Raw genomic sequence first — 15,146 nt, 5'->3', positions numbered from 1 at the left:
AGAGAGAGATGTTGTCAGCAAGGTTGTGTGACTTAGCATAACTCCATGGCCCTGTGACTTGCAAACTCCATTTTGCTGGTAACTTTCCACAGTGGGACAAAGGAGTGTTCTTAACCCTGGAAAAGTATAAAAGGCGAAGGCTCACTCCATTTTGGCTGCAAATCATGCGTTCTTACCTCATGGAGGACTACTTGCTACGATTCTGAGCTCTGACACAAAGGAACTGATGACCATCCCCGCTGGGGGATGTACTCCAGAGACTTAATTGAACCTGCAGTTTACCTTCACAATCACTGCTACAAGCCTGAACAAGAACTTTGCCATCCTGTTGTATTGATGTCCATTTAACCAATCTAGCTCTCATCTCTTATCTTTTCTCCTTTTATGAATAAACTTTAGATGTTAGTTCTAAAGGGCACTGCACAGCGTGATTTGTGGTAAGATCTGGGATGTTATATTGACCTGCGGTCTGGCGCTGTGTCTTTGGGATCGGAGAACCTTTTTCTATTTCCTGGGGATTTGGTTTTCAATAACCATTCTCCCGAGGACAGTGGCACTGGTGGTGATACTGGGAGTGGAGTGTCCTAAGGAATTGCTGTGTGACTTGAGGTTAGCCAGTGGGTGAACACGACCGAAGTCATTTTTGTCTGGCTGGTTTGGTTTGCCTTAGAGGTGGATAAACCCCAGCCTTGGGCTGTGACTGCCCTGTTTGAGCAATTGGTCCTGATTTGGCACTCTCAGTTGGGTCCCGCCAGAACCACATCGTCACAGAGGGATCCTCAGAAGGCATCTTTATGACTGGCTTCTCCCATTCCTGCACCAAATGTAGTAAGGGCTGAGGTGGCAGGGAAGCTGTCATCCAAGTGTTAATTTTCAGTTATCTTTTCAATTGTTTTACCTAGTACAGATGTATGGCTCAATAATTGATAATAAAGTCAGTTTTAGCACCTTTTCTCTTCAACACATTAATTACAATGGTGACCATGCTTCAGTTAAATGCTGAATTCTCTATATTGTTAGTGGCTTTACTTTGTTGAGTGAATGCCATCTAGGACTAGTGATTCACTACCATCTGAATCTTGAAATTATTCTATCACTTTCTCCATCCCCCTGATCATGCCTTACTTTTACATGGACTGTAACAAAGTAATCTTAGGTAGGCCTTCTCCCCTATTAATTTACGTGGTGAAGATTCATGAAAAGAAATCATTCAGCTTTTGTCTAATCTCCTTATCCCCTTCAGTGTAGTCCTTATGCCCTGGTAGTATATCAGACCATTCTATGCTATAAATTTCTCATTTATTCTTAAGGATCTATATATTATGATTATTAAGTCCCTACAGGAGTTTGATTATTGGTCTCCACCATAGCTTTCAGAAAAGTCACAGCCTTTGCAAACAGAGATGGACTTGGTCACTGATGTTTTGTTTTAGACAGGTACTCCTATTGTTTCTTTGCCAGAAAATGCTCTTGGTGTTTCAAATAAACTCATATCCATACATTCTCAGCCCCGACACACACATACACACACAGATGTGTGTCTTGATCTGGAGTTTAGTTCAGTTCATTTTCTTCTACTTAAAAGAAGCTCGGGATCTTGTGAACCACAGGGCAAGAGGTAGTCCTCTTGTGGGTGAACACTGCTTGAGAGATAGGAAGCAAAGAACAGGAATAAATGGCCAACTTTCAGCATCAAAATGTCTAGGTATCCAGGGGATGAATCCTGGAACTGATAGTGTTCAATATATTTAGCAGTGATCTAGAAGAGTAGTAGAGAGAAACGTTACATAAAATTCCTATATAACCAGTTTTCAACAAGGAACAAGAAGTCTTTTGATGAAAAGCTGATACAACTAATTTAAAATGGGTAAAAAGTTATTTTGTACAACATATATCAAAAGATAACTTACCTATGGAATTCACAGTTGCCAAGACAAATAGTTTAATAAGATTTTTCAACACAAGACAACACACACACACACACACACACACACGACAGTAGTGGGAGCAACAAGAGCTGCTTCATTTACACTAACTGTGGCAAAAGTTTAGCAGCCGTCAATTCTCAGGTTTGGAAGTATAAGCCAATAGCCAGTGAGGGTCAAGAAGAAATTCTTTCCTCTCCCCAATTCCATAGCACTATACAGCTTAGAATACTGTTGGCTTTATATACAAGTGAATTGAGATAAAAGCTAGTCAGTATTGTCCAATATGGTGATTCTCAGAAGAAAGTTAAAATCAGGAACAGAAACCACACACTGATTAATGAAAAAAATGTGTGCCAAATTCAATCCCTTTTTCAAGCTTATTAGTGCTGATCGATCATGCTCAGCTTGCCATGACAATCCAGGACAAAAGTCACTACCATCGGCTAAATAGAATTTGATCCTGCAGTGTGGTTTGCATAATCTTGTTCAGTTTTGCAGATTTTCTGCAGTACATGTCTCCTGATTTTTTTGTAGAAGTTCTGAGAATACGTCTCTGGAAAGGTCAGGAAGGGGATCAGAAAAAAAGAAATATTAGCTGAAGATCCCAACAGTATCTTCAGACATTTAATATAGTGTCACACCCTAATATTTTGCAAGTGAAAATACTATTTAGAAACAAGTTATAAACAAATATTAAGGTATATTCTTTTATGTTACAGTAAGCATAGCACATCTGCACTTTACCTTTCCAGTTAAACGGTAGGAAACCAAAACATACTTATTTAAACAGACACACACAGAGGTGCTTACCTTATCATTATTGTAATAAGAAATACTGTCTCCATCAAACTTAACCCAGCGCTTCTGAAACATACGTTTTCTGTAAATTAAAAATTAAATATTTGTAAATCATTATAAAAAGCAAGTTAGTACTTGAAAAGTTCCCAGTAGCAAATAGAGAACAATAGGATGAGTGGAAGCATTCAGTATTTAGTATTTAGGCCTAAACATTTACAAAATTAGAACAGTCTCATTTTTCAGTTCAGCCACATTATCTTTTCAATATTTTACAATATTGGTTTCAGATACAAGAAAAAAAAGAAAATGATCACTACCACTAGGTGCAGTGTTGCCAATTTATTTATGATATATTTCAAATTTTTATAAACATTATAATCTTCCCTATCACAGCCACCTTTTTTGGTTATATTGATAATATTAACAAATAAAAACTTTTAGTAATTTACTTTTACAACTTAGTAGGCAATGAATTTTAAACCACATGTGGGATCTGGAAGAAGCAAGATGTTCTCTCTCACATCTCATCTCCCTATCCCTGCAGACAAAATCTACTTGTACTTCCATGTCAGTACATCCCACTAGTGGGACAGGAAGTGAAGGCCTCGTCTACTCAATAGGGTTAGGTCGAATTTAGTTGCGTTAGGTCAATTTAAAAATGACTGCGTCCACACAACCAACCCTGTTCCGTCGACCTAAAGGGCTCTTAAAATCAACTTCTGTACTACTCCCCGGCAAGGGGAGTAGTGCTAAAATCGACTTTGCTGGGTCGAATTTGGGGTAGCATGGATGCAAATCGATGGTATTGGCCTCCAGGAGCTATCCCAGAGTGCTCCATTGTGACCACTCTGGACAGCATTTTGAACTCTGATGCACTAGCCAAGTACACAGGAAAAGTCCTGGGAACTTTTGAATTTCATTTCCTGTTTGGTCAGTGTGGCAAACTCAGCAGCACAGGTGACCATGCAATCCCCGCAGAATCGTAGAGCGTAGAATGTTTCTACGCTCCCCCTATCATCTCCATCCATGAGGTTATCACAGATTAGAAGGCAAAAAAAAAAATGCACTCATGACAACATGTTTTCCGAGCTCATGCAGTCCTCTTGCAGTGATAGGACACAGCTTAATGCTGTGACATTCAGTGGCAGAGGCCAAGAAAGTATTAAGTGAGCACAAAGAGCGGAGGCAGGATGCGATGCTGAGGCTAATCGGGGAGCAAACAGACATGATGAAGGGTCTGTTGGAGCTGCAGGAAAGCCAACAAGAGCACAGACCCCTGTTACGTCCACTGTATAACCGCCTAGCCTCCTCCCCATGTTCCACAGCCTCCTCAGCCAGATACCCAAGAACACCGGGGGGAGGGGGGGGGAGGCTCTGGGCACCCAGCCACTCCACTGCAGAGGATGGCCCAAGCAACAGAAAGCTGTCATTCAAACAGTTTGATTTTTAGTGTGGCTACAATAAGTAATGTGGCCTTGCCCTGCCCTCCTCTCCCACCCCATCTGGGCTACCTTGTCCGTTATTAATTTTTTTTAAAAAGAGAGATAAAGAACGAATGCATGGTTTCAAAATAATAGTTACTTTATTTCAAAGCAGGGAGGGTGGCTGGCTTGCAGGGAATTAAAATCAACAAAGGGGGCGGGTTTGCATCAAGGAGAAACACACACAACTGTCACACCAAAGCCTGGCCAGTCATGAAACTGGTTTTCAAAGCCTCTCAGATGTGCAGCGTGCCTTGCTGTGCTCTTCTAATCGCCCTGGTGTCTGGTGCAAAACGATTGTCTGCCGTTGCTTTCATGGAGGGTGGGGCGACTGATGATATGTACCCAAAACCACCGGCAACAATGTTTTTGCCCCATCAGGCATTGGGAGCTTAACCCAGAATTCCAGTGGGCAGCAGAGACTGTGGGATTTGTGGGATAGCTACCCACAGTGCACTGCTCCATAAGTCGATGCTAGCCATGGTAGTGAGGACACACTCCGCCGACCTAATGCGCTTAGTATTGACACACACACAATCGACTGTATAAAATCAACTTATAGAGGTCGATTTTCTAAAAAAAACCGACCTAATTTCATAGTGTAGACATACCCTAAAAGAAACTACCACTCAACAGCATAAGCCACACTCTACCACAGCCCGGAGGTACTGATAAAATACTCCTAGAGTCTTTACCACCATCTTCAGCTGGGCAAGAGACCATAATCCTTCCTCTGAAACATGGACTATGCCAAAGTAATTTTGCCTCCATCACTTCCAGTCTGAATCTACCATTTAAGATACCTCAAAAGCTAGGACTGATGCAAAACACAGTTGCCTACTAATCATGTGGAAAAGGTTGACATAAGTGTCTCTGGTTCAGTTCAAACTTGTTGATCATCTACAAAGCCTTAAGTGGCCTGGGACATTGATGTTTAACACTGTTTATCTCCTTATGATCAGTCACAATGGTTCTGATCAGCTAAAATATTTTGATGTTGGTCCCCAGGTGAACTTCAGAGAATGAGTGGCAAGTCATTCTTTATCGGAGGGATCTGACAACCAATATCTGTCTGTAAATTCAATTTCTACTGTTTATAAACAGCAATAATAGACTGCAAGGGTTAATGAGAAACTATCCAGTTTATCTTCAGTAATTTAAAAAAACAAAACAAAACAAAAAAACAAACAAACAAACACTGTTAAAATCATTCTACTTCTGAAACTCTGCAGTTTTACCGCCACATTTTCTTGCTTTTCAAAACGACAAACTCCTGACCCATTGAAATAAATGATATTTTTGCCATCGACCTCAATGGAATCAGGATTTCACCCTACATCTTTTTGTCATCCATGCTCCTGTTTCGACACATACAAATGGGGAAAACCATCATCTAAACTGGACAAACAGTGTAATTCAATATACAGTGTTCAAGTGCAAAAAATAAGCAAATTGAAGAAACAACAATTTCTCCCAAAACTGTTCTAGAGAAACTTAGGCATTTGTAACAGAAGAATTTCAGATAGGTGTGTGTTTCTTTGTGTTGATAACATCCCTTTAAAAGCCTGCCCCCCCCCCTCCGGCGCCCACTACAAGATGAACCCCTTTGATGAATTATTACTCAAATCAATTGTACATTTTATAGAATTGTTATTCCACATAAAGCTATATGTGTACATGCCAAAGCCATAGAAGTCTCTGAAAACATCCAATACTCCTTTATTCAATCTCTCATCAAAATGTTTGCTATCATCCAAAGAATGCTAAAACAGATTCTTAATCTAAAGAAAAATGGGAGCTCACCATGAGAAGTGTTGCAAAGTAAACAGAGATAGTGGAAAGAAAACCTCTCAGATGAGAACCACAGGAAGAAATGGCTGGAATAATAATATACTAGGTCTCCTGAAAAAGTTCTGAAGCCCAGGTAGGCTCAGGAACTAGTGCAGGCAATCATGTATTCAGGTCCATGCCAATTATTTGCACCCTTGTCCCTTCAGTCCTCTATCATGAGGCACATACTCCTTCCTGGGAATCTCTCAGCAAAAGTGAGAATGTTCCCTGATTTGGTTTGCTGCTGTCTTATCTTCAATGATCCCAGAAGTCATAAGGAAAAGGAACACAAGATCAACAGGTACAGGGGATCAAGGATTGGCTGCTCCTCATAGAGACAGAGTTAAGGTTTTAGATGCCTTGGAGCCAGGGGTGAAAGTAACTTAAAGGACTTACCGGTACACTGGAGTCCTGAGCAGGGGGCAGGGCTTCAAACCACAAGAGGTGGGGCCTTTAAATCTCAATTTAAGGAGCCTGGGGCTCCAGCTGCAGTAGCGGTGGCTGGGAGCCCTGGGACCTTTAAATCACCTCCGGAGGCCCATGGTAGCGGTAGCTATGGCGGCAGCCAGAAGCCCCAGGGCTCCTGGCCATCGCCACTATCCCAGGGCTCTGGCAGTGATTTAAAGGGCTCAGGGCTCCGGTTGCTGCTGGGAGCTCCGGGCCCTTTAAATCACTGGCCGGGGGAAGCTGCTCCCTGCCAGTATGGTCAGCTGTGTACTGGCTCTTGCCGGACCAGACCGGCCTACTTTCACCTCTGCTTGGAGCCCCAAGAGAGAAGTTTGAAAACCTGTAGCAACTGGCTCATTGCCATCTAGGGTGACTAGATAGTAAATGTGAAAAATCACGACAGGGATGGGGGGGCGGTGGGTAATAGGTGTCTATATAAGAAAAAGCCCCAAATATCAGGATCATCCCTATAAAATCAGGATATCTGATTGCCATCCCCCCAAAAAGGGCACTTCAGGATACAGTTTACATGACCAACAAGCCATTTACCACCCACATCCCTATTCCCAGAGTTTGCACCTCCTCAAGGCCATGGACTACCAAGTCTAATATGAAACACAATTCCATTTAAAAAATATATGCATTATTAACTGCAGTGATTTAACATGATGTGTATTTTTTATTTAGTTGGGGATTGGTCCTCCGGAGGTCCCTTTCAACCCTGATATTCTATGATTATTAAGAGCAAATGGAGATGATAAACTCTATATAAATTCAAAAAAAATTACATGAACCTGAAATAGTCCATTCTGTTCATTAAAAATGTTGACGGCCCATTAGTTATCTGTATATGAGAGTTTCAATTCTAAAACCTATTAAACAGTTAATTAAGCAAGAATGAGACTCCTCTCTAAAATCTCTTTTCCCAACATTATTTCCCTTCCTGCTAAATGTGTGCTTTGCTTTAAGATCAGTAGACTGAGTGTTTATCAAAACTTTAATTAAACCAGAGCTGCTGCTGTTTAATTAACTAATGTATTTTATGACAACAATACATCATAACTGTTCTCAACCTGAAAAGGCCAGTGTAAAATCCAGTTTCCATTAAAAACATCAGTAAATCGTACAAGTACTACCTCAACATGCTGCGCAGAGAAAAAAGGAAATTCAGTTTTATATACCAAGTAAACTGAGTGGCTTTATAATTTTTAGAGAATTAAGTGGAGAGAGAAAAATTGAGTTCTAATTTTAAGCACCAGATTTGCAATGAACATAAAATAGACTTCTCAGGGTACAAGTTCTATTTAGTATCTTGTTACACAGCTTTTCTTAAAGTATGGGACACATACTTGGAGTTTAAATAGAGCACATGACTCAGTTCATTGGTACATGAATTACAACGTAAGTGTTCTGCATGACTCTGGTAACTATTTAATGTTATGCTAGTTTGATATCTTTTGCAAACAGTAAGTTCAGAGGAGAGCCCTGAGAATGATTAAAGGATTAGAAAACATGTTTTATAGATAGATCCTTGATAAGCTAAATTGAGATCCTTGAGTCTATCAAAAAGAAGGTAAAGTAGCAACTTGATTACAGACTATAAGTACTACCTGGGGAACAAATATTTGATAGTCAGCTCTTCAATCTAGCAGAGAAAGGTATAACAGGATCCAATGACTGGAAGTTGAAGTTAGACAAATTTACACTAGAAATAAGGCATGAATTTTTAAAACAGTCAGGGTAATTAACCATAGGAACAATTTACCAGGGTTGTGGTGGATTCCACTGACAGTTTTAAAAATCAAAACTGGATTTTTTTCCTTTAAAAAAAAAAAAAAATGTGCTGCAAGGATTTTTTGGGAGAAGTTCTGTGGCCTGTGTTATACAAGAGGTCAGATTACATTATTTCAATGGCCCCTTCTGGCCTTGGAATCTATGAATTAGTGGAATATCATGTCCCATTCAGGCGCCCCTGCTTCAAAAAAATGTGTGAACAAATTGAAAGAAAGTTCAGAAGAGAGAGAAGAATGATCAGAGGTCTGGAAAACCTGCCTTAAAGTGAAAAACTAAAGAAGTTTAATGTATTTAGTTTACTGAAGATAAGGTTAAGTGACCTCATTACAGTCTACAAGTCCATACATGGGAAAGATGGCTTTTTAATATAGACCAAAAAGGTAGTGATTCCATTATTAAATAAACAAACAAACCTAGTCAAATTCATATTATAAAAAGCTGCAAATTTTAACAGGGTAATTAACTATTAGAACAATTTAACTAGGATATAGTGGATTCTCCAGCCTTTGTGGTCTTTAAATCAAGACTAGATGTCTTTCTAAAAAACAAACATACCGTAGCTCAAAAAAGTTATGGACTTCAGGTGATGGATGATGTTCTTTTGTGCGTGCTTTGCAGAAGGTTAGACCAATAAATAAATAAATAAAATCTATGAATCGGATCAGAAGATGGGGCAGCACTGGAACCAAAAAGCCTGAGAAACAGCAATGCTTCCAATCTAGGAAGTGATTTTCATATGTACCTACAACAAGGCTGGTAAATAGAATCTTACAAACACCAGAGTCCATTGTAATTCTGATTATGGTCCAAAGAAGAACTTTTCTAAAAAGTTTCAGGATAAGACACAATAACAATTTATAGCAGAATTCACAAGCTGTAATTCATAAGGGCTTGCTAACTAGTTCGTTAAAAAAAAAAATAAAAAAATAATCACTTATCTTTCCTTAAGTGTGCCTATTAATCAATCTCTGGAATGAGCAACATTATTTCAAAAATTGAAAAGAAATCAAAAGAGAAAACTACACCATATTTATTACTCATGTTCACATCTGTTCCCCAATAAACCCTACTTTTTCCCAAAATAAAACAATTACCCCCTATTTGGACTATAGACTAATATAACTCATTTTCATAACATGCAAACATAAGATGTATTAAATAATAATAGAAAATACTACATACCCCTGAGGTGACAGTTTATCCAACCACCCTGCTTTAACCTTCTTTACCGACGATCCATAAAAACAGGCATAGGGTGTTATTGAATCATTCGGGGTGATAATTTGTTTATCATCAAATGGCAGAAAATAAACTGATTCTTTAACAGAGTGTTCCAGATTTCTGCTTCGGTTCTTAGTAGGGAATGAAGAATACTTTTGGGCTGTATGGTTTTTTGTTCTTAAATACGGAGAACATTCTTCCACAGTAGTATATTCAGTTTCACGAGGAAGTTGTTCTGGAAACATAAATGTATCCTCTTGAGATATCAATTCATTTTTCACATGGTCCTCAGATGATGCTTTCCCTTTCTGGATATTAAATACACTAGAAGAAAACAGAATTTTACTCTTGGTTTATTTAATAAGTACATTGCATAAATAAAGAAAACTGTAATAATAATAAATTATTGTAAAACAGTCATTCTAAACTGCTATGAGGTTAGAGACCTTACACTGAAACAAACCACATTTATTTTAATAGTGACTAAGAGTGAATCCTACCATGCCCAATCACCGATTAGCAGTAACATAATACTTATTGGTTCATTAGGAGGTTGGAATGACTTCCTGGGGTCTCTTCCCACTGCAATCTTCTATGATTCTATGAATTTTGCAGAACTTCAAAGGGAATTCATTGTCCTCATCATACTGGACCCCAGTTATGTCTTTGGAGTTGTGGCCTGGTCTCTGTTTTGAAGTGAGACCAGGTCAATCTTTTAAAACCTTCAGTGGGCAAATTGGCATCAGTTGACAGCTCCCATATGTTGTAGATTGGGGCTGGAGCATCAGGTGAGTATCACAGTCCCACCCAAAAGTAAGTACTGGCGTTGTTGGGGTAGGGGGGAAGGGAAGAGAAGATGAAGGTAGCATGCAGGCAATGGCCCCCTAGAAAATATCTAAGATAAAGTTCACAATTTCCCTGCTTTCACGGGAGGGACCACCAGCAGAACAAGGCAATTCAAACTACATCAACTTAAGTCTGAACAAAGATCAGGAATCGGGGGGCAGATGTTCCCAGATTGTCATAGAATACAAACTCAGACTGATTTTGGGGAGGAGTCAGATCTCCATAAACATATTGTGCCATCCTGATTGTGATCCCAGAGGTGCAAGTCAACCATTTTTACTGTATTTCAATAAAGAAGTGGATGACAGGTGTGAGAATAGGTTTAAAACTTGTCCTTAATTCATAAGTAATACCATGATTTATCATGAAGACAATGCTCTTCAGTCACTTCTTTATCTTCAAATTTTTCTTCAAAAGCCAAGAATTCATTTCCGCAGATTTCCTGGAATGAAGAAATCAATTATAGAGACATGCATTTGGTTTGGATTGCTACATTACCTCAACGTTTTTGCAAATATAAAATCAGGAATGCGACACGCCACATTAGTAAAGGTGCCACACACACATTTAACACTTCTTCTTTGCATCAAGGACAGGTGATCTCAAATGCTTCCAAATAAAGACTAAATTACTTAAAGGTAAGTATTCAGCAAATTTTCATTTTTCCGTATTTAAAAACTAAATTCAGCAACTATTATTGGGCACGCCTCCAGAGACATAATTTACCTCACACGCATAAGAGAAAAAATGCAGATACAACACCTGATCCCACCAACGACCTCTCTCAGCCATACTCACCTTGACACGTAACTCATCCCACCACGCACCACCACTCCACATCTTTTCTATCTTACCCAATAACATTCTTCTAATTGCTGCGTGGTGAAGTGTGATCAAGGAAGTCACAGAGAGCTGGAGTGTCAGGGGAAGTTCTGAGGTTGGAAGTGGATAATTGTTGATGGTTTAGCACCACCTCTTCTTGTTGATTCCCACAACATTTCCCTTCCTCGATCCTACCCCACCCCACATTCCTTCTTGCTACCAATAAACTCCACCCCACCCTCGCTTGTACACTGTTATTTTTGTGTGTCATTCTATTGCAAGGGTTTTGTGTTGATGTAATTGCCTGCAGCTGATAGTGTTTTCCTTGGCCACCGACGGCACCGCACCATCGGCGCGATGCTTGGCACACCACACGCTCACGCAGTCTCTCATAGGTGGAGGCACCCCCAACGATACACACCCCTCACACAAAAAAAGACAAACCACGCCGACCAACCACCCATGTCGAGGCCATGGAGAAGCCACTCCAAGAAGCAACACCAGGGCGAAGGCTTGGTCTGGGCCCGGGGTGGGACTACAAGAAAACCTTTGAAAGCTAGTGCACACTACAGTGCTCCTTAGGCTACCCCCTATTCGTGTGAGAAGAACTAAAGGATTAAGAAAAGGGGACCCAAACTGGATTTAAATCACGGACTCTGAAGGAATAACACTCATCTTCAAAAGTGTGCTTGTCGGTGAGATACTCTTCCTGTAGGCAGAACTAGCAGTACATAAGAAATATTAGGAGATGTTGTTTATTCATTTATGTCATAAGTAGTGCTCAGGGGTCCTTTGTGCTAGATCTGGTCCACCACGCAATAGTCCTGGTCTGTGAAGGCTTGACTGTTAGAATGATACGGTCTACAAAGGGTGGACAGAGGCAATCAGAGCACTACACAGGAGTGCAAGTGACCTGGTCTTGCTCACACAGCCACAGAGCACAACAAACTAGAGCTTTCTGAACTCCGCAGCTCGCAGTGGCTAATCATCTTCATAGCTCCCAAACTTTATTACCATTTCATTAGGGTAGCACCACTGATGTTAGTGGCGCATTGCAGACATACAAGATGGGCAGCTCATAACCCCAAGACGTTCACCCAGCCATAGGACAGCGTCGCTACGCGCACACGCGGCTCATCTCCCCCATTGTTATACCCAACTCACAGACACTTCTGGCCACAAAATGGTTTTCTGCAGCATAAAAGCCAGGGTCAGCATTATGGGGTAGCACAAGCAGGCACACCTGCCTGGGACCTCATGCCAGCAAGGGCCTCCCGACAACCACCCCAAAAGCTACATTTTGCTCAGGCTTTGGCTTTCAGCCCCGGGTGGGACTGGGCTTCAAGGCACTGGGCTTCAGCCCTGAGGCGGGATTCAGCTTTCATCTCTCTGGACCCCAGCAACATCTACATGCAAGGCATCTTTGTCGAACCGACCTTCCAAAAAACTGCTTGTGGCCCCGGCCAAGGACACCCTGGTTGAGAATGACTGGTATATGGGGTAAGGGAACAAATTCACCTGACAAGTCGGATCTGTAAGAGGGAATTAAATGTGGACAAGATTAAATTTCTGTCATTGAGCAAGCCAGTATTGGGAGTCAGGAAGTTTCATGATGCAGCTGCACCATGATGAGCTCACCAGTGTATAGGGACGGTGTAGCCTGACTAGGTAGCTCCTCTGATGTGCTGGCTTGCTTCACCAGTCTTCTTTTCTTGCAATCGGGGCGGTAGGACAGCGAAAATGGTTACATCTGCCAAGCCCCAAATTAATTGAGCCTATTTTGGTCTCATTTTCTGTAAAACGGTGTTAGCATAAAGATTGACTGGGGTGTTGCAAGGATAAATAAATAAAGAGGTTACTTGTCAGAAAGTGGCACCTTCTAGCTGAATAATCTGCCACTGCTAGTTCTGTACGCACCAAGAATCATGAGTCAGACCTTCAGAACTGAGATGTGGGCTTAAAATAATAGAGATTTAGAAAATGATGGATTTTTGGATTCTTTTTCATTTGTGTTCAGGTTTTCACTTTATTCTCTGCAGAAACTTAGGTAAGTTGGGGGTGGGGGTTAAGTGAGAGGTTTACATGATTTCAGCAGTGGCGACTTTACAAAAATAACAAATATTCAATTTCTGATAAAACTGTGAAGCTGCCCAACATCCTGAAAGATTAACTAAGTATGTTTCAAGCCCCTCCACTTACTGTATTTATGCTTGTGTCTGTCTTATGGATAAATGAAAGAGCTCAGAATTCCATCATAGAACCCTCAGTACTTTGCAAGATAGAGACCAAATAATTCCTTTTTACTACTATTTAACTCTGAGGTCACTGAAAGAAACAACTAGGGCTATGGGAAGTGAGTGGATCTAGTCTGACTCGGGGCCATCCCCAGCGCAGCAAGTTTAATTAAGAATCCAGTTGCAGAATCTTTCACTAGGTTTGGGGAAAAACCGTAGTACCCAAGGACTCCAGCTGTAGGAGGAGCTGCAGAAAGGAGCCAAAGTAGGACCTTCCTGGCGCAGAAACTTTCTACAGAGTTGGCAGGATTCCTTTTATACCCTGTACTGATGGGCTGTTTGTTTCAACCGTCCCCTCCTCTTCCTGCAAGGTCTTTCACCTCAGTTCACTTCTACATCTGCCTCTGTTGCTTCCCCCTCGTAATCCTCTTCTTTCATTTTTTCTTCCATTTAGCTGATCCTACCTCCTTAAACTATCCCCACCGCCAATTAAAATATCAAAAAATGTGGAGCTAACATGACATTTGCCCCTGTCAGTTGGTTTTACAGTGCTTTGTGGTTATCCTTTTCCTCTGGTGACTGTATTGGTCTACTCAGACAGTAAACTACCTCTACCCGATATAACGGCTGTCCTCGGGAGCCAAAAAAAACTTACCGGCGTTATAGGTGAAACCATGTTCTATCGAACTGCTTTGATCCACGGAGTGCTGCAAGCCCGCCCCACAACCCGCCGGAGCACTGCTTAGCCGCGTTATATCAAATTCGTGTATACTGGGTTCATGTATATGAGGTAATAGGGGTATATGTTTCTACAGTGTTAGAAATTCTTGGATGTCCCCTATGCTTATGTAGCTTTGGTCCATACTAGCGCATCATAAACAAAATTAATAATAATGGCGAGACATGAGCCAGCAAGAACATAACTGACTTCCAGGTCATGAATAAGTTTGTAGGTCTGGCATCTTTATACCCATACACACGCAGAATTTAAACAGGTAATTGTTTTTGAGTAGCATAAAAGGGAGGCTCAATATGCATCGGTTAAACTAAAGAAAAATTTTTGACTGACATTTTTCATGCTAAATTTTTTTCAAGAATGCTGATTCATCTAAACTGAACCTGTTGATAGAAAGGTAGGCTTTTTGACAATTTTCATTAAAAAAAAAAAAACGAAAGTGTTTCAAGGTCAAAATGTCCTCCTTTGGAACATACTCAAAATGAAAGATCTTCATTTTGTGTCCGTAAAATAATGCAGAGTCAAACCCATTAAGGCAAACATTTCAAGTTGTCCAAACATTTTGATTGATCCATCTGAAATGTTTATGGATTTTGGTTCAATTAAAGTGTTCCTGATTTGATTTTTGTCCCAATTCTGTAAGGGAAACTTTTTTTTTAGAATTCAGAAGTTCTCACAGATGGGGAAACTGTTTCCTGCTCAGACTACTTGTTACAAGAATCTACTCTCCAGAGAGTAAGCACACATTGATCCATTGGTTGTAAGCATATGAGAAGAGTAGTTAAGGTGCTAATCTAAATGTGTAAGTATTATTTTAGTGGATTAAGTTTTTTACTTTGATACTTCATTGGCTTTTTCAGTTTGAGACAGAGCCAACTCTTCTTCAATCGTACTTTTTGGTGATTAGTAATTACTCTATCTTTTATTCCTAGATATCACTTTGCTATCCTATGGATATTAATATATATTACATATTTTATGCCTTGAAGTAAATTGCACCTATGTTTCA

The 15,146-nt window shown here is 40.4% G+C and overlaps 1 protein-coding gene across 1 annotated transcript in view; it reads right to left on the bottom strand.

The window, feature by feature from the left end:
- ARAP2 (ArfGAP with RhoGAP domain, ankyrin repeat and PH domain 2) overlaps nt 1–15,146 on the bottom strand; it is a 238,272-nt gene that overhangs the window by 187,874 nt on the left and 35,252 nt on the right. The window contains exons 5-7 of the mRNA XM_075066537.1: nt 10,699–10,787; nt 9,461–9,823; nt 2,739–2,808 (exon numbers count right to left, since the gene is read on the bottom strand). Coding sequence (XP_074922638.1) covers nt 2,739–2,808; nt 9,461–9,823; nt 10,699–10,787 — 522 coding nt within the window. The remainder of the gene's footprint in view (nt 1–2,738; nt 2,809–9,460; nt 9,824–10,698; nt 10,788–15,146) is intronic.

The sequence above is a fragment of the Chelonoidis abingdonii genome, chromosome 5 (genome assembly GCF_003597395.2).
Source record: "Chelonoidis abingdonii isolate Lonesome George chromosome 5, CheloAbing_2.0, whole genome shotgun sequence".
NCBI lineage: Eukaryota > Metazoa > Chordata > Testudines > Testudinidae > Chelonoidis > Chelonoidis abingdonii.
This window is presented reverse-complemented; position numbering and strand designations above follow the sequence as displayed.